Source organism: Cucumis sativus, chromosome 5 (genome assembly GCF_000004075.3).
Source record: "Cucumis sativus cultivar 9930 chromosome 5, Cucumber_9930_V3, whole genome shotgun sequence".
NCBI classification, from domain to species: Eukaryota; Viridiplantae; Streptophyta; class Magnoliopsida; order Cucurbitales; family Cucurbitaceae; genus Cucumis; species Cucumis sativus.
Window position 1 is genome coordinate 23,302,133 of NC_026659.2, and position 20,699 is coordinate 23,322,831.

At 30.6% G+C, this 20,699-nt stretch overlaps 2 protein-coding genes and 2 non-coding genes across 4 annotated transcripts; 3 read left to right on the forward strand and 1 right to left on the reverse strand.

Moving 5' to 3' along the window:
• Positions 1 to 268: 268 nt before the first annotated feature.
• On the forward strand, positions 269 to 9,239 carry LOC101212826 (dynamin-related protein 1C). The gene is made up of 16 exons (XM_011657150.2): positions 269 to 770; positions 863 to 926; positions 1,488 to 1,595; positions 2,286 to 2,387; positions 3,153 to 3,203; positions 3,304 to 3,365; positions 3,846 to 3,936; positions 4,026 to 4,090; positions 4,368 to 4,562; positions 4,721 to 4,840; positions 4,924 to 4,994; positions 5,556 to 5,781; positions 6,748 to 6,798; positions 7,807 to 8,041; positions 8,265 to 8,404; positions 8,635 to 9,239. Exons 1-16 carry the CDS (start codon positions 639 to 641, stop codon positions 8,758 to 8,760), a joined length of 1,839 nt encoding a protein of 612 aa, XP_011655452.1. The 5' UTR covers positions 269 to 638; the 3' UTR covers positions 8,761 to 9,239.
• Positions 9,240 to 14,412: 5,173 nt separating this feature from the next.
• Positions 14,413 to 14,494, forward strand: TRNAS-AGA. The gene has a single exon. It is a non-coding gene; the product is annotated as a tRNA-Ser (tRNA).
• Positions 14,495 to 15,700: 1,206 nt separating this feature from the next.
• LOC101221931 (B3 domain-containing protein At2g31420) lies at positions 15,701 to 16,108 on the reverse strand. The gene has a single exon (XM_004142815.3). The coding sequence runs from the start codon at positions 16,106 to 16,108 to the stop codon at positions 15,701 to 15,703; it is 408 nt and encodes a 135-aa protein (XP_004142863.3).
• Positions 16,109 to 16,451: 343 nt separating this feature from the next.
• TRNAS-AGA lies at positions 16,452 to 16,533 on the forward strand. The gene has a single exon. It is a non-coding gene; the product is annotated as a tRNA-Ser (tRNA).
• The last annotated feature ends 4,166 nt before the right edge of the window (positions 16,534 to 20,699 follow it).

A 20,699-nucleotide genomic window follows, 5' to 3' on the forward strand; every position in this document is an offset into this window, starting at 1 on the left:
GAACCAATTGCAAGTGTAATTCTATTGCGCACGAGGTAGCTACCCGTGTCCAAAGACTTCATTTTTCAGCTATTTGATTTGAAAACCACACCCACCATGGGTGAACTTTACTTTTTTTTTTTTTCTTATTCTGTTTGTTCTTTAAATTTTTTCCCTTTGTTAGTTGTTTTGCCGGTTGTACTGAAAAAAAAAGCATAAAGTTCAGCTCCATAGTTTGCTCTATCAATTTTAGATTAGAGGTCCGATCTTCCTAATAATAATAATAATAACAAAAAGACGTAAAACAACAGTTTGATAAGGAAAATTAAGGAAATGAAGCTCAAATTTCAATTTCAACTCTCACAAAAACGCGGTTTATATTTTTCGCTCCAAAAACATTAATCGCAAGAAAAAAAAAAATTTCAATCAAAAATCGGAACAGCCAAAAGTCATTGCTTCCTGCGACCGTTTTTGCTGTTTAATCTCTCTCGTTCTGCTTCCTTCCATTTTCCACCCTCTCTGATTTGATCTTCTAACCTAAACCCCATTAATCCAACCATTCTCCGATCTCAGATCTCAATCCATCCTTTTCCACATTTCATTCCATTCTCCTTTTCCCTCAAAAATCCCTCACATCTTCCCCGTACTTCCATCTTTTAATGGCTACCATGGAGAGCTTGATCGGTCTAGTCAACCGAATCCAGCGAGCCTGCACTGTCTTGGGAGATCATGGCGGCGAGGGAATGTCCCTCTGGGAAGCTCTTCCTTCTGTCGCTGTCGTTGGAGGACAGGTTTGTCATGTCCTTAACTCTTCTTTTTCTATTTCTAATCTTCTAACTATTTCTTTTCGCATCTGATCCATTTCTGTTCCTGTGGAAATTAGAGTTCCGGTAAATCTTCAGTGCTGGAAAGCGTGGTCGGTAGAGATTTTCTTCCTCGTGGATCCGGTAAATCTCCTATATTTGTTTTCTTTATTTTTTTTTTGTGTATAAATGATTTGCTATACCTTTTTATGTTCTCCCCTCTTTTTGCTAATCTGCGTGACTTTAGAGGGATAGGTAGATGTGTGATAATGCTGGACTTTTCATTTTTACTCACTGGTTTACTCTGTACTCAAGGATCTTCATTTTGGCTTAGATAAGAGGAAGCTAAGTTTTTGTATTCTTACATTTCCTAATCGATTCAGTTGAGCTTCTAAGTTCCCATCATTAACTAATTATGCGATCATTTTTTTTTTATTTTGGGCTTCGTTGTATATACCGGATTTTTTTCCCTGTTGTACCTCATTGGATTATTTCATTCATCAATGAAATGTTTCTTATTCAAAAAAAGAAAAGAAAAGAAAGATTACTCTTAGAATACTGAGAAGTATGTTGGCTTTCTTCTTGGTTTATCACTTAAAACTGAACTTGTATTGTAGTATGAATTCCAGTTTCAGAATCATGCTTGGTTAAGGTGATTGACCAAAATGGTTTCTTTCATCTCTAATTTATCTTTCGTACTGGTAGGTATTGTAACACGAAGACCATTGGTGTTGCAACTTCATAAGACAGATGAAGGACGAGCTGAATATGCAGAGTTTCTCCATGCTCCGAAGAAGAAGTTCTCTGATTTTGGTATATTGTATTTCATCTTCTTCCTCTGATAGAGACAGTTTTATTTATTGGTTAATGTATAAGAAACCTTTAACGTTCCACAATTTTCACTAATTATCCCTTCTTCAATACACGAGCATTCCTTATAAGGCTATTTTGTACACAAGGTTTGGTTAATGTATTTGGTTTTATTTGTTGATGATTGTGTAGTTTTTAAATTTATTCATGTCTATTTTGGACCTAAATTTTCATTTGATGTTGTAAAAAATTCTGATGAAAACAAAATCTGTGTCTGGGCTATTTTCGATTAAATTTCAAAGTTTATGTCTAAATTGAATGTACTTGTTCTTATATCAAAATCTCTGAAGTTTCTTGCTTACTACGAGCTTGGAAAATTCATAGGTTTTTTGTTCCTGTACATTATCGACTTTGAGTATATTTTGTAGAAGCTAGTTGCATAACCATGGAAAAAGGGGAAGTCTGACTAAATTCTGTTCCTGCATTAAAATTCCTTGGCTTGTTTGTAGATTTTTTCGTGCCTGCTTGGCTAAAGTTTTATCATATAATTCTAGCAATACTTTGACCCATTTTCTTGCTAATTAATACTGTAGGACTTGCTTTCTTTCCTTCCTCCATAAGACTTACATATTTATTCATGTTACAACCATGAATGTCTTGCCAAATAAAACTGTCCACTTTTCTCATATGCAGCTTCTGTTCGTAAAGAAATATCAGATGAGACTGATCGAATTACTGGGAAGTCGAAGCAAATCTCAAATATACCAATTCATTTGAGCATATATTCTCCAAATGGTAAATAAGATGCAATGTAATAATTGAACCATGGAATCACCGGTTGATTATTATCATTTGCCAGCATTTACACTTTAAGTAGATCCTGATACACTGGAAGCACATCATGAGTGTTATGCAGTATGACTCATACTGTTGTTCAGGGTTTAGGGGAAGAGATGAATTAAATGTTGGTTCTACAATATTAAGAATCGCTCAAACTTCAAACTCACCTGGTAGAATTGAAGCATAAGTTTAATTCGTACAAACTGAACACTGAGATTTTTTGTTCATGCTTACTTTGAACGTTGACCTAAATTAACACATAAGAGAGGATCAATAACTTTTAAACCCCAAGAGTTGCTTGTTTAGTTGATTGGCTCTGTTCAACTGTGCAATGAAGCATGACTTGTTCTTATTTTCTTCAATTCCCTCCAGCCTTCAGTCATATGACAGTAGAGATTGACAAAATTATGTGCTGACTATTGTAGTTAGTCTTTGGGAAATTTGAACATAAACCAATTCTTTTAATGATACATCTAGAATTTTTGAAGAGTTTTTTGGACTTCGTTAAGTTTATAACTTTCAATGGGTGAATCCTTTCCAATGACTTCTGTAATTACTCTCCCAGTCTCCTATTTTATTCAGGCAAAAATCATACAACATCTATTCAGACCTGAAAGCCTTCTCACCTTGTTTCTTCAGAATTTTGATTTATTTTGATGTTTGTTGTCTTCATTTAAATGTTGTGGATGATGTTGCTTCTTACCTTAACCTTTCTTGCAGTTGTAAACTTAACACTCATAGATCTTCCTGGGTTGACAAAGGTTGCTGTAGGTAATTTGTTTGAAATTTTTAGTTTTTTATATTGGACATTTAAAAAAAAAATAAAAGGAATTTTTTAAAACTAATGTCTTTGGTTTCCTGCCTTTTGCAGAAGGACAACCCGAGTCTATTGTTGAGGATATTGAAAACATGGTCCGCACTTATGTTGAGAAAGTAAGGATCTCTAAATCGGCCTTGATGAAAACTTTAAATCAATTTCTCCAATCGTCTTCTTTATTTATTTTGGCTTTGAAATTGGAATATGTTACTACACTAATAGCATGAATCTAAAATGCTGGTAGACAATTGCATATGTTGTTATGGCTGCTTGAGCTATTCTTGATTTTTTATTGTTTATTTCTATTCTTTAGCATTTTGAATGATTTCTGCACTTTTGTTCTCTGGCATTTTGAGGATATAAGGAATAAAGGGAAATCATGGTTTTTTTTTGTATGCCAAATGGAGACATTCTAGTTCTTTCCCTTCTTATGTTCTAGCTATTTGGTGATCAATCTTGGTTCATTGCATGCATTTGTCATAGATTAATGAGAGCATTTGTATTTTGTCTTCTTCGGAATCTTAAATTATGGAGTGTACTTGCATTTTTTGGCTGCTTCTAAACTGTTGCATTAACTATTGTCTTGGATTTTGTAGCCTAACTGCATTATACTTGCAATTTCTCCTGCTAATCAAGATATTGCAACCTCAGACGCTATAAAGCTTGCAAGGGAAGTTGATCCCTCAGGTATGTGTAAAGAGGGTATGGAGTTTTAGGTGATGTGGAACTAGGATAAACTGGCTAAGATTTTTGTCTCGTCTTGTTGTGTCTTTCAGGTGAAAGAACATTTGGAGTGCTTACAAAACTCGACTTGATGGACAAGGGAACTAATGCTCTGGATGTATGATTCACTTACTTTGTAGTATTAACTATGTTATCAGATCTTATTAAATGAAACATATGTGTGTATGATACTCAAATCTGCTTTTGACATTTGTTATGATGCCAATCTTTTTGAATTGCTATTAACAGCTTTAATATTTGACGAATTTGCATTTAATGAACTTGATTGATATAAAATGTTCACCCTCCTAATTGGTTGTGGATTTGTTACAATTCTTTACCCTGGTTGTTAAAAAGTACAAAAACTGACAAGTTTTTTTAAATGAATGTTAAAGGTTCTTGAAGGAAGATCATACAGGTTGCAGCATCCATGGGTAGGGATTGTAAATCGTTCACAGGCTGATATTAATAAGAATGTAGACATGATTATTGCGCGCAAAAAGGAGCGTGAATATTTTGAAACAAGCCCTGAGTATGGACATCTAGCCCATAAGATGGGCTCAGAGTATCTTGCAAAACTTTTGTCCCAGGTCCTTATCCCAATGAATTCTTTTTTTTGTTATTTTAATTTTGTACATCCATCTTCATTTTGTTAGCCCTCTTTATATTTAGTCGTCACTACTAGGACTATTCCAGCAGTTTGGTGCAGCTGATTTGTATTTTCTTATGTTATGTTATTTGTTTTCAGCACTTGGAAAGGGTTATCAGGCAACGGATTCCAAGTATCATTGCCTTGATAAATAAGACGATTGACGAACTGAATGCAGAGTTGGACAGAATTGGCAGACCTATAGCAGTAGACTCGGGGGTAATGGATAGCAAATTTCAAGTTACCAAATAAATCATCACTTCCCTGCATCCCACAACTCTGCATTCATGGTTTTTATGCAGGCTCAACTTTACACTATTTTAGAAATGTGTCGTGCCTTTGACCGTGTATTCAAGGAACATCTGGATGGAGGGTAATGTTCTGAATTTTGTTTAGCATTTCTAATCTGGACTGGAACATCTTATGCAGAAACCTCTAATACTATCTTGTCATTACTTTTAGGATATTATGTTTTAGTTTGAACCAACAATTTTTAATTATTAATTTGTGTAACAAAACCAATTTTTCATTGATAAAAATGAAAGTATAACATTAACAAGTGCATTTAACAAACAAGCCCTTGGTGTAGTCATAATACATTGAACCGAAGTCATAAATGAGTGAAACATTTCTTGACGATAGTTAAAGCACCATGCTGGTGAAGTTTCTTCTCCATGAATTTATGGATAGAGGAAGTAGGATTCTGCAAAATTCCTCTTCAAGAATGAGAAGTTAGATTTGTCACAAGAAAACAAATGAAAATTACTGGAATTGTAGCCCTACTCTATGACCAACACGAGAAGTTTTTGAAGTTATTGAATAATAATTCATGCTGAATTGCATCATGATTTCTTTCACCAGAAGACAAGTTAACTTCCTTTTTCCAATTGATAATGATATTCACATGGTCTTCAATGATGAATATATGCTACAGGCGGCCTGGAGGAGATAGAATATATGGAGTTTTTGACCATCAACTACCTGCTGCCCTTAAGAAATTACCTTTTGATCGTCATCTTTCTTTAAAAAATGTCCAAAAAGTTGTGAGTGAAGCTGATGGTTACCAACCTCATTTAATTGCTCCTGAACAAGGATACAGGAGGCTTATTGATGGCTCAATCAGCTATTTCAAGGGTCCTGCTGAAGCTTCTGTTGATGCTGTAATATTCTTATTCAATCCCTATCCGATAATATTGTCTAAAATCTAAAATCTAAATTATGGAGTTATGCATGCTTAATAAACTGAATCTAAATTTCTAGTATATGTGCCACCTCTTTTTGATATGAAGTGATCTGATAGTACGGTTTGATAAGTAAATATGTATTACAACTGATATGTATTACAACCTAAATTTCTATTTGTTAGCCTGCTCCTATGTTATAAATTTTAGAAGCTGAAGTTTAGATTCAGTTTGGGCTTTGGCTCTGAGGTCACATTGGATTATTTGTTTATTTAATTCATTTTTACAAGAATCTAAGATGTCTTGTGTTGATTTGCCTATCTAATCAACTGTTGTTTGATCAGAGTAATTTTCTGAGGAGCTTAGCAGGTCAACTTGGTCTCAATATAGAATCACATTGGGATTTGTTTTTTCTTCTTTCTTTCATGTATATGAAACCCAGCTTCAAGCTTTTTGTAATTTATTTAAAAGATTAGGATACATATTATGAGCATTTTGATCTCTCACTCAGACAATGGATATTTACTTAAATTTGGAGCAATTCAGTGATGCTTGAAGCTTTAAGTGGATTATTGAATTGCCATCAATAACTCTATTTTGGGTCTAAAATTCATTAGACGTGTTCATTTGAGATTGTATTCTTATGTGTCATTTTAACTTGACAGCTCAATATCTAGAGCTCAATCCAATACAACCAAGTATGTCTGATGGCAAAAAGTGAAATAAATAAAAGTTGTATGTTGCAGAGATATTTTTTGGGACTATCTTGCAATCCAACGGTGGTTGATGTTGGAAATATCTAGGCATTCTTGAAATAAACTATGAAGATGCGTTCTATGTTATATGAACTTGTAGTATTTGCTCCATCTGTAAATATAATGGTTTGGCTGTTGTCCATGGTGGTTTCAAAATCAAAGCATTTAACTGTCTTGTACTTTTGTGCAGGTGCATTTTGTATTGAAAGAACTTGTTCGTAAATCTATAGCCGAAACAGAGGTAAACCTTCTTTTCTTAATCAAACCTGTCTTCTGGAATAGTGTTTAGGGAATACTACTTGAGAGAGCTATTTTTAGCAAATAATTGAATTTCTATCTGCAGCTATTTTGTCTTGACCATATGAAAAGTAATAAAATTTTCCTCAATATATTGGAGTAACGTATTACTTGAGTTGCTCCTTGAGAATAAAGACGATTTCGTTTACATGAGTAGCAAATTGTAATTTTGCCTTTGAGGAGGTGCTCCTGAATCCTCCTTTCCTCTGAGTTTGAGAAACGGTAGAATTTTTTGTTGGGTGCAGAGGTCGGGGGAGGAGGTTTGGAATTTGATTGTTTTTTTTTCTTTAATGGGCGTTTAAATAGAGTGTTATGTAATTATTAGCATAGCGTTACTCTTATGTATTGAGAACCTTTTTTGTAGTTGTGTTCGTCCTTTTGTGCTTTGGGCTTCTTTTTTGTATCTCTGTGCATTTCCTTTCATCCTACTCAATGAAAGCTTGGTTTCTTATTTTCTAATGTGTATATATATACACATATACTTTTGCCAGTCATCCAACACGCAAAATGAACCTTGGAAATTCGGGCAGACTACGAAAGTTTCTTATTGATGGATGAAATTGCAAAAAAAAACTCTAACTGGCATAAATAGTGGATAAGGAGTAATTGCAAAAATATTTAGTGACAAATACTTCAAGCGGATGATACAAAACTATAAACTTCCAAAGAAAAAGGTTGTTTAAATTTATTTTTCCCATCAAGTGTCTTCTAAGTGAGAACATGGAAACCATTGTTCACATCCTAGAAGCTGTATCTAGTTAGACTTTGAAGAAATTCTTTGAACATCTGGAGACTGTAAACTGATAGTTGGAGATAGTTTGAACTTCCTCCACAAAACCAAAAGTAAAATGACAACAAAAGAAATCTGAGTTTTCAACACTTTTGTTGGAGGGATTATTAGAGTAATGCCTTTCTTTCTAATAACGTTTTCTTGAATTAACATAAATTTCAGGAACTAAAAAGATTCCCAACGCTTCAATCTGACATTGCAGCTGCTGCAACAGAGGCATTGGAGAGATTTCGTGATGAAAGTCGAAAAACAGTTCTACGGTTGGTTGATATGGAGTCTAGCTATCTCACTGTAGATTTTTTCCGAAAGCTGCATATGGAACCAGACAAAACTCCGAATCCTAACCAAACAGCACCAAATGCAGACCGCTATACAGATAACCATTTCAGAAGGATTGGTAATTGTTTCTTCATGCTTATATTTGCATATGCATACGTTTCCTTGAAAGCCCATATGTTTGTGCTATACTCGCACTGATGCACCCATGCACATACATGTATATACGTATTTCTTTATTAGTTTAATTTGAGATTCGTTTGGTCTGACACTAGAGGTCATGATTGATAAAGAAAGCTAGCAGCACCAAGCCCTGTGATCACTGAGTTTGCTGATTGTCTTAGGTTCAAATGTGAGTTCTTATATCGGAATGGTTTGTGACACACTGAAAAATTCGATTCCGAAGGCTGTTGTCTACTGTCAAGTTCGAGAGGCCAAGAGATCATTACTAAATCAGTTTTATGTTCAAGTTGGAAAAAGGGAGGTATGTTTTCTTAATGAACCCAACAGTAACTCAATAAGTCTGAACCTAATTCTGTGCACTTAATTTTCCTTTCCTAATTTAGCCTGAAAAGAAGACAATCATCCTTTCTTATTTCTTAGTTCAAAATTCTAAATACATTCAAGGCATGATATCCAAACCTGTTAAAAATGAATTAAAATAAACACGGTTCATTGAAAAGTCTACCACATCTTGGCATTGCATCATTACAGAAGGAACGACTTGGTGCTATGTTGGATGAGGATCCTGCACTGATGGAGAGAAGAACAACCATAGCTAAAAGACTCGAGCTTTATAAGTCAGCTCGGGATGAAATCGACTCAGTTGCCTGGAAATGAGGGTCACATTTTGCCAAGATTCAAGCCAAGCTCGCATTATTTTATCACACGTTAACTCTGTGCCAAGATGGACCTCAATCTCATTATGGACAAACTAATTCCCTATTCTTTTTTGCAATACCTTTGAGCTTGGAAATTAGATAAGAACAGCAAGTGGTGAAAGCATGAGTCAGTTACTAGCCTACTATCGATCGACAATTCACCATTGTCGCTATTTTTCTCCCATTCATTTCTTTGAAAAGTTTCTCTATATATTTTTTTGTCATTGTGTACAATAACTATATAAGTAGGTCTTAAATTTTATTTGATAAATTCTTATAGATATGAGAAGAAGACATCATTGTCACTGATTGTTTTCTTAGTTTCACTTGAAATAGCAAATAGAGTTAGCTTACGTGGAGGGTGTTATGGACATCGATTTCCTCAAAGTTATAAGTGAGTTATATATATGGGTTGTTCAGCTCATAGTTTATACATCATTTTCTAACTTTTCTTTTTGAGACGTGCATTTGCTCATAACTTCCCTTGGTTTTCTTTGAACTTAGACCCGCTCATAGACTTTAGGCCTTGTTTTGAGGACACTCAACTAATGGTTAAAATATCAATGTTTAAAAGTTCAAATCAATCGAAAAGTGTAGTTCTTTTGAGGTTGAATGAATATTGTTACTTTTATTTGTTGAACTACGCAGTTCCTTTTGTAATGAGAACCTTTTTTTCAGTGTAATAGGAATGGAAGATTTAAAGTATAAACCTTTTGATCACCTGCACTCATCCTATAATTGTTTACATTTTGAATAAATGACTTTTTTTTTTTTTTTTTAATCAGTGAAATCAAATTAAGCTTATAAGTCAAATCTCATTAGTTGACCAATTGTTTAGATTTAAAAAAAAAATATCCTAACAACATTACTCGGCTCAAGATCTTTCAAAATTCAATCGAACCATAACAAAGGGGGTTGCTTAGCCAAACAAAAAAACAAGATAAAGAAAAGGATGAGTGTAATGATAATTTTTTTTAGGTTGATTAATGTTATCAACTGTCTTCTCTACATATTCTTTTTGTCATATTAATGGTTTCCTTATAAATATAAATATAAGACAAAAAAGAAGAGTAAATTAATAAAAGTAATTACTTAACAAAACATAAGTATAAAATAATTAAAAACTGATTTGCGTCTTATTTAGTGGACGGAGCTGAAAATGAGAACAAATTAAGTTAAACAATGAAAAAACACTTCTATCAAATTGAGATCCTAAGTCTTCACAGAGAAATCAGTAAACAAAAAGATAAACTGATACCAATCTTTCCCTATGGCAAAAATAGAAAGTGGAAAACAATGGATCATCTCACAGTCTCTATCATAAATAATACATGATAAGTTACGTGTTAATTCATAGATTAGTTTTCAAAATGAATTTTTAAAAAGTTGGGTTTTCGTGAGTTGGGTGTCTTATTCACTCTATTCTATTTAAGTTGTAAACTTTATTCTAAAAATTCTTATGCCATATTGTTTTTGTTTTTATTCCTTGGCAAAGCATTTTAATTTTGTTAAAATTTATTAAGTTTTATTAATTGATTATATTGTACCACACTTATTCTCTCTTTTGTAAATACTTTTAATTTTTTCTTTTTGTTGCTAAATTTGAAAACTTTTCTATTTTTTTTGTCCGTACTCATTTCATAAACATGGCCAAATGTACAGCCGTGGGCGTTTCATTGTGATCAAGGTAAGAGAATTAAGTTGCTTTCAAAGTAAATTGTTGTTATGAAAACTAGATTGAATAGGATAAATTCAATATTCAAATTTAAATATAACTCGAGCATATAGTATTAACAATAAAAGTAGTTAGACTGTTATTTTCTGTTGTATTAGTTGTATTAGTTAATCTGTTATTTTCTGTTGTATTAGTTAATCTGTTAGACAGTTATCAGTTGCTGCCAAGCATCTATAAATACAAGCTTGGTTGATGTAAATATCCTTGACATACAGAAATAAAGAATTTACTGCAGTCAGTAAATCTTTTCTCCCAAATTCTGCTTCTTCTGTTATATAGGAACAAAAGAAAAATAACTAAAAATTTCTCTAAACATGTATAGAAGCATCCTACATCATACAAGCAAAATTATATAGTTCATTTAAAATTAAACATTTCAACTTTAGAAAAGAGGTGTGATAAAAAAAAACAAAAAAATTACAAACAAGTTTGAAATAATCCTAAATCAACCTAATGTTTATACATTTGGAACAATTAAAAAAGAGTGTTGGGTATACATTTAAAATTTAAGAGAGGAGGAAAAAAAATTGTGTAGAAAATAAAATAATAAATTACACAAAAAATCGTTAAAATTATGGCAAGAGAGATTAGAGGTAAAATTGAGTTTTCACCATGTTGTATTAGTCTAATTTGTTTCCACTCATCACAAAAGTTGTTTACCCTAAACCTTAACATAGTTTTCTATTAAAAAAAAGTTTGGAATATGAATCTCTAAGCCTCCAAATTAAAATATTTGACTAGTGTTCCCACTTAATAATACCCATTAAGAAAATCTTTCACTAGAGAACCCACAAAGCTTGAGAAGTAGTACCATGAAATAGAGTTTAAATAGAAATTGCCACTAGAGGATCCACAATATTTCACAGCTAGCTGAATGTGAAGAAAATGAGAAAAAAAAAGAAAAGAAAAGAACCCCAGGTTCTAAATTTGAAGAACATTGAGAGTTTGGGGGTGAGTTCCTAGCCATCATCAACAAATCAGCTGTCTCTTTTTTATTTCAAGTCTTATCGTTAAATGTAATTATGTTTCTTACAATCGTTTTATGGTAATTGGTAATTGGTATAACTAGCTGTGAAATATTGGTATAACAAGCTGGTAGGGTAATGCTTTATCCTTTGCTTAATCCACCACCTCCTCTATCTTTTAATGCTTCAGAAGTACGTATTTCAAGTGTTCATGATTCTCTTTGTGCCTAACTCATCTCCTCGATCATCTTCTTCATCTCTTCCATTTTTCGTGCATGTTTTGCTATTTGTTGGTCCCATTCCTCCTCCCTTAGTCGTTATTCTTCAATCAAACGGTCACGCTCCTCCTCCCTTAGTCTTTGTTCTTCAATCAGGCGGTTAGCATTTTCATGACTGACCTTTAGTTTGCTAACTTCCGTCATGTGTGCTTGGTGGTCATAAGAGGAGGAATAAGTGGAAGCAGAACCTGGACTTGAGCTTAAGGCTCCAACCAAGACCTTTTTAGTAGCATGATCGTCTATCCAAAATGGTCTCCCACATCTCGTCTCCAGAGAGTGGTTGAGAACCTTTTGAGATGGGCTGGTACTGGAGTTCCAATATTTGATTCTGTACAATACAAGTTGTACGTTTGAGAGATAATCAGAATTAAAATAGAAAGTATAATAAAAAGTTTCATAAACTTTCATCGTTGTTACCCATGAAACGAAATCAATGTGAAATGAATAAATCACGAACAAGTACAAGTGAAAATATAAATAAGAAAAAGTAAATAATATGAAGAGACGATGAATATACCGCAAAGAATAAGAAGAAAAAAGTGAAAAATTCTTAACCCAATTCCAAAATTAGATTTTGGTTACATACAAAAATTTGTTATTAGATTAGTTGCGTCACATAAGTTACACCTTCCGAAGGGAATTAGCCTTTGGTTCCTCACGTTGTTCTTTTTCTTTTTTTTTAGATAATGGTTTGTTTTTGTTTTCTTGTTTTTATTTTTATATTGTGTAATAAGAATATTTTCAAATCTAATAATATAACAAAAATATTTATAAAATATAGTAAAATTTATCAAACAAACAAAAATGGTTGGACTCGAAGTGAGAAGAGATAAAATCTGAAATTATATTATCTTTATAAATATTTTTTAAATTTTGTTTTGTTTTTTTTTAATTGAGAAAAATATGATTTTCTTTGAAAAAGGATTTTGATACATTTTTTTTTCAAAATAATGAGTTTTGAGTCAAATGAGTATGAAAAGTCCAAATTACCTTTTAATTAAGGCTAAAAATACAGAGTTACCTCAATATTAATTAACTAAGAATATCTTCATTCTTCGACTTTCAGTTTTTATATGCAACTTTTCTTTGAGAATTTTGAGTATTTCTTCGAGAAGAAAAAGAAAAAGAAAGAGAGAGATGTAGGTTTCACATTGACAATTTTAAAATGAGCAGAAAAGTGAATTGAAGTTATAAAAATCGGATAACTGAAAGATGATATGTTTTTTGAATATTTTAAAACATGATAAGATCCCATGGAAGTAATATTACTAAATAATTTTAGAAAATTTAAATGAAGATTTTTGTTTAGTTTGTTTACTGTTGTCAACCATCTTCTACGTATGTTTTGTTTAATTGATAATTTTTTTTTACGAAAATATTTATATTTCTTAAAAAAAAATTAATAATTTGTATTTTAAAAAATTAATTGTTTAAAATTTTTATAATTTAGAATACAAATTATATATTTTTTATTTCTCCCATAAAAACATAGAAAAATAATTGTTATAAATTTGAAATAAACGAAAGAAAATTGTATTAGATTGAAAAAAACAACTTATAACTTTTTTTTTTTTTTTTTTGCATATTGTCTGTCTCCTTTTAAATTTGTTAATTTGCTACTTTTGTAATTTAAAAAGTATAGTGATATGGATTTATTATCTTGAATTTTTTTACTTTTTTTTTTTTTGCTATGTTGTTAATGATAACTTTAGGTTACGTAGCGTTTAATTAGATAAGATTAGAGTAATTTTGAAAGTCATGACTAGGGACTTTTACGAGCGTGAAAGTCCTTTAGTTCCATATTCAACTCGATAATACTTCTTAAACAACTATGCACAAATTGTCTATCGTGTGTAGATCTTGTTAAAAATGAGCATCAAAGAGAGTCTAGGTAAAGCTTAACGTAGAATCTTCGTATGGTTGATTGTTTAATGTTAGTGTGAAATTAGAACGTCGCCATAAGTTTAAGTCTTATTTAATCTAAATATAAATAATAATAATAATAAAATCTATTCTGATTTGATATCATTTTATTTGCTCATCTCTAATTAAATTTCATTATTAATGAGATGAGCAAATCAGATATTTCAAGAAGTCTGAAAAAAAAAAAACACTGTTATACAGACGAACATGATTAATAATAGGTGTAATAATACATTCTTCTTGTTATAAAGACCAAACTAAATACTAGAAAAAAAAGAAAAGATAATAAATTATATTTAAACATATGTTACATGGAATAACAATTTTAAAAATAATAATTAAGTGTATAGGGGCATCTAAACAAAATTATAAATATAACAAATTTTATATAGATTTGGATCGCTTTTGCTATATTTAAATTTTTTAGAAAATATTGATATATACTTAATCACTTTGAATCTAATTGCTATATTTCGATTATTCTTGAAAAGAATTACGGTTAGATATTAGGTTTTTTTTATAACAGTACCCTTTTATTTTTTTTAAAAATCTTAAATTCAAGAGAACTCCATAAAAATTGATTAATAAAAATTTTAAAATATATCAAAATAGTTATAAAGGGGAGTTTCCTAATAATTTTATAAATAATTAGGAATTGATTATTAATAATTGTTTGTTTTTATTATGTGGCCTGCCTTGGATCTCAATGAGTGGGCGTGCCGGAGTGGTTATCGGGCATGACTAGAAATCATGTGGGCTCTGCCCGCGCAGGTTCGAATCCTGCCGCTCACGCTTTTTTCTTTTCCTTTGGCAAGTTCACTGAGTTAAATCCAAACATTTTCAATATTTTCATTAGTTAATTAAACTCTTGTGTTATTTAACATTTATTGTTTAATAATGGATGAAGTCTATATATTTATAGTTCTAATAGATATAATCAAGTCGATCTTTCACGATATTAAATAAAGTTAATTGTTTGTTTTACCATGTTATTTTTATATCTTGAAGTTCCACTCATTCCTTAATTAATTATTTTTTACATCCACGATTCATATGATTAGTAATTAATTATCAAAATATATTATTACTTAAAATAATAATCCTACTAAATATATTGAAATACAAGCTGCCATTTGATTATTTTACTTGTAGTAAAATACCAACATTTAAACTTAGAAGTTAGAACTACAGGACAATTTAGAATAATAAAAAAGTAGTTTGAGCTTCTACCTATGAAACAAGTTACATGCTTAATCTAAATTTAAGTAAACCATCAAATTATGTTTATTGGTAGTCTGTCAATATATAATTTAAGTTTAAGTGACACGATTAAAACCTTTTACTATTTTCCACTATCTCAAGTGGATGATCTAAACTTCTAATGGTTTCCATAAATTTACATCAACCAAATTTGAACTATAGTTAAATTTAATACATATGGCTCTTTATTAGATTATCATCATTAATTTTTCAAAATTTGTTTGTTAAACATTATCATCTAAAAATTTTAACCTTCAATATTTATTTCTAACTATTTAGCTTTTACGATTTTAAACTTACAAAAATAAAATATTTTATCTTTCAATATGTAACAATATAGTCTCTTTATTTTTAGGTTTGTAACAATTTTTTTACCAAATTTAATTATCACATTTTGTCATGTAAACTTAAAAATGTATATCTATAACATATTTAAAAAGAAGTAGAAGCATATGTGCAAATGAGAAAATTTGGGTGGAATTTTGGAAAAGTTTGACATTTGCCAATGAGAAATCTAAATTCATTAATCCATTTCGTTTCTTTACATCAAAAGGACCGAATGGGCCTTTAAATTTCATTCTCCTAAATCTCTAAAACCCTACGTCTCATTTTCTTAGTAAATTTGCATTTACAATTTTCCATCTTCTTCCTTCCTCGCTTCGCACCTGAACTCACAAACCCTAATCCTTCACCACAATTCCAAAATTAGTCATTCTTACATAAAGGTACTCAGTTGAATTAGCAAGTTGCTAATTTAACCAAAGCCAAGCAAAGACGATGAGCTTCATCTTCATCATCTTTTCTGAAGCTCCAAACTTGAATCTCTTCTCCACTCTTCAATCCCCTTTTTTCAACCATCGAATTCCAATGTGTCATCAAACAGTAAACTTCTCCACTTCCAATTTTCCACTTCTTCAAACAAACCATTCTTTCTTCTAGAACATCGTCCAATACCATTACGTTTATCCCCCTCTTGTTCTTATTTTCTTGTTCGCTCAGTAACTCGCTCTCTTCCTCGGTTGCAAAATCGAACGATAGTAGTTTTGTGTTCATCGACAAACGACCATGGTTTTTGTTTAAATCCGTATCAGTAAGTTGTTTTTGAATCACTAGGTTTATTTCATACCCACACATCTCTAGTGCCATAATTGCATTTATTTGATATCCCACAAATCCGACTCGCAGAGTAATTACTCATAAAATATCTCAACACCTTAGACATTGCTCCCTTCTAATCTAGTGATTAATTATATTATTGAAATTTGTTTAAGGCAAGGCATAGTTTGGAGTTTTGATTATTAAATGAAAGAGTTTTAATGAATTTTCCAATTATTTATTATGTTCCATTGAGGCTATGTTCTCAAAGTTGGTATATATATAGTTCAGTTGTGCTCTCAAATGAGGCCATAAATGTGTATTTCTATATAAAATATCAACTGGGAAGTTAGAACTTACAACATTTCAAACCTCGGGTCTTAAAGTTCATCGAGTGGGCGTGCCGGAGTGGTTATCGGGCATGACTAGAAATCATGTGGGCTTTGCCCGCGCAGGTTCGAATCCTGCCGCTCACGCTTCTTTTCTTTTCTTTTAAGTAAAAAGAATATTTATTACTATGAAATTATGAAATTTAGAAAAGGTGGAATGTTATTAGTCTCTTAAACAAAAAATGTCTACTGCCAACAAAATCCTTCAATTTCAAATATTAATGTATATAATAATAATATTAAATAAATAAAGAAAGAAGCATAATTAATTAAACATATAAAAGTTTATATAAATTTAATTTGTGTATAGTAGAAGACAATGGACTCCAAATTTGTGGGGTTTACGATGAAAGAAATATTGAGATTTAAATTTATTTTTTTAAAAAAATTGAATAAAGTAAATGAAAATCTTTAGATTTGATTTAGATTTGAAGAGTTGAACTTCTTTCTCTTTAAAATACATAATTTAAGATAAATATATTTTCTTCAACTAAATCTAACATTTTCTAATCCACTTACCACTTAAATTCCTACTTAGCTTTAGTTTTAGTTCTAACCCAACGTAATCCTCTCACATTTCTCTTCATTTTCTTCTACTATTTCCATTTCAATGGAATAAAGGAGAGCAGTTTACGTCTTTCAAAAAATAAGATCTTTCAAACCCAACTTCACATCTCTATGTTGAAGGCATCAGACATTTTAATACATATGGCAAACTTTGTAGTTTCTGATGTTGAACTACAACAAATTAACAAAACCGATCACAAAAGAAAGAACCCTCCAATGACCAATACTACCATTAAAAAAAAAAGAAAGAACAAGAAGGTAAAATAGATTGAGTATCCGTCCATTCCTGAGATGCCAATGACAATGAGAGAACGAATCGAGAAAATGGGTGGCTATGAAATTAATCTGGTCATTCAAAAATAACTCACAAACACAGATTTAAACAAAAATGAAGGACGTTTGTATCTACCAAAAAAGAAACTTGCGTTTGAGTTTACAACTGAGGAGGAGTGGAATTTGGTAAGCCAACAAGAAAACAAGAACAAAAAAGGGATAAATGGAATGATAATGAATAATATCATTGAAGAGATTAGAAGCATTTGCTTGAACAAATGGAAGATTGGAAGTGGAAATGGAGAAGTGTACTGTTTGATTGACACAATGGAATGCATTTGTAGAAGAAATGGGATCGAAGAAAAGACAACATATTCAACTTTGGTGCTTTAGAAAAGATTATGAATTTGAGCCTCCTCCTCTTTGCTTTGCTATGGTTAGATTAAACTAAATTAACAACTTCTTATTTTTTTTTTTTTGTAATTATGATTATTACTTTGACTTTGATATTTCTATTGATATGGAGTGCCTCTCTCATTTTCAATGAAAAGTGATTACTATTATGATATTTGTATATGTATACTATTTAAAAATAGCTATAGAAAAAGAAGCTTTGATGATGTTTCATATCAAATCATTAAGTTAAAATTTCTCATTTTTTCCATTATAAGGAAACACAATTTATCGAGAAAATAATATTCATATAAAAATAAATTGAAAAAACTCATTTTTTATAAAAGATAAATAATAGATTTTTTAAAAATAAAAACGTCACAAAATCTTTATAAAAAAAAGATCTCCAATTTCTTCTAGCACTTACATTAAAGTAGTATAATAGAATTTGAATCTTTTTACCTATGAATCTACATTACGAACGGGAGAAACTTTTGAAATTTGCAATTTTTTTTTTCATATTACCTACAATAATTCAGCTTAAAATAAATTCTATACGTGTACATACAAAAATCATTTTAGTTAAAAAGGATTAAGGGTAAAACAAAATAAATTTTCAAAAAAGAAAACTTATAACAAAGTGCATCACAATAAACTATACTATCTAGAAGTGAAAAAAAGAAAACTATTCATTTTTCTTTTTTTCCCTTTTGGTTGATTTGGTTGATGATTACCTAATTTGCATAAGAAATAATTTTTTAATTTAAAATCAACATGAAATCTATGAAACAAATATATAATTTTTTTGTTGAATTTTGTTAGATCTACCAATCAAACTCAAACTACCTTTATTTTTTCAAAACTAAAACAATTTTGTTTTTAAAAGATGTATTCAAATAATAATAATGAAGTATTAGAGTATAATTAATACGACTTTTGTTTTTAAAAGATGTATTCAAATAATAATAATGAAGTATTAGAGAATAATTAATACGACATAGTCATTTTTAACTATGGTTAAAAAATAACCACATATTTTTATTGGACGAAATAAAAAAATACAAAATACTTCAAATCTTACTCGAATTACACACCTTTAAACATGTTTCCGAAAAAGAAAGCATTGAAAACATTCAATTAATTTCAACCATTTTGAAACTGTACAAAACACACTTTGTAAGACATTTTTTAGGAAAATTATTTAAACAAAACATACTTTGTAATACCTTTTATTTTTATAATTCTTTTAGAAATATATACTATCGACGTCGACATTTCATTAATATTTTAGTAAATTGAAACCTCTAGCTTTTTATTATATCTTTATTAAAAAAAAAAAAATCTTCACCGATATGTGCAAACTTTGGTAAAAAATTAACAGGTTGAATTTTTTGTCCTTCATCTCTAAGATTATCAAATCTAGCTGAGTTAGTATGATGTGATAACAATAGGTTTTGAAATATGATCAGTATATGGCTCTTTTAGAAACTAAAAGTTCAAACAATTCTAAAAGAAAAATGTAATGAGATAATTAGTCCATATTAGTTTCTATTTTGTTCTCAATTTTACTGGAGATAAATTTAAGTGATGTGTTAGCTTATTTTTATTTTACGAGTATTTTTAACTTTGGAGATGTAAGGAGATCAAGGTTATGTTAGTTAGGGTAAATAAGTTCTACTATGATAATTTCAATTTTAATATAGAATTTAATTACTTATATTTTGTCATTATATGGTTAATTAAAAGTTTATTCATATGAATTCTAAATGTAATATTATAACTTTAGTTTTAGTTATAGTTTTGGGAGAAAGAAATCCATAAGTACAACGTACAATTTTTGCTGTTAGATTAAAAGCTATAACAAAAGTAATACATAATCATTATATATTATGCCTATCATGCTATTAAATTTCCATTTCATGAATTAATAAATATTTTAATTTGTTTAAAAAATGTATAATATACTTTTATTATTGAGCTAGGAGATGACAACCTATCTATTTTGGAAATATTGTTACTACAAGAAGATGAATCTTTTGACACACAAAATCGTAGGGAGATATACGTCCGATGCATAAATGACCCTTAGGATCTAAGTCGGATGAATTGCTTTTAGTAAAGGATCTCCCGACGCACAACATGAGGTGTCAGGAGATCCTCAATTTTTTTTTAAAAAAATACTTTCGTCTATTGTTAAATGGAAGGTATATTGACAATACAGATCTAACCCATCTTTGTTTTTTTTGTTTTTTTTTTATTGTTAGTTCAAAAACATCATTCATCCTCGTTGTCCAAAAAGAAGAAAAAAAAACATCAACTTTGAGAAGATTAATAATTATAAATAAGAAAGCAACAAAATTAAATATCTTAAGAAACTTAAGCAAAGCTATGCATTCGGGACATTTAAGGGGTATGAAAAAATAGCTTCTTCCAACTGTGCGTAGCACAAAAGTCGAAACCAATGACATAAAAGTTTAAAACACCCTATAAGAATAATAAGACCTACATTCCAATTTCCAACCCAACAATACAAGTAAATAACCCATGTTTTTAAGCAAAAGATGAAATCTTGTATCACATGTAGAAAAAATCAGCTAAATGAAATCAAAATCATCTCAAAAGAAAATAAGTTATCGAGTGCGAGAGTCGATGTCTTAATTCTTAGGGAGCGTTTGACCCTCAGATTATGAAGGAGTTGAGTGAGCTATTTTAGTCCACTCCATATTTCTCTCAAAGATTATCATAATTCTAGGATTATGACTATTATACTTTTTCCCTTATTTCTCCTATTGGTGACTCCCCCTTTCACTATTCCTCACCCCCATTTCTCTTTTATCTCATTATTCCTCACTCCATTTCACTATTCCTCACTTTTCCAAACATAAATTGTAATAACTCAAACTATAAGAGTCTGCACTCCAAACACAAACTATAATAATCACAAATTATAATAACTCACTTCATGTCCCAAATGCCCCCTTACGATGTGAATTTAGAACATTTGAGTGCCCAATGTTTGG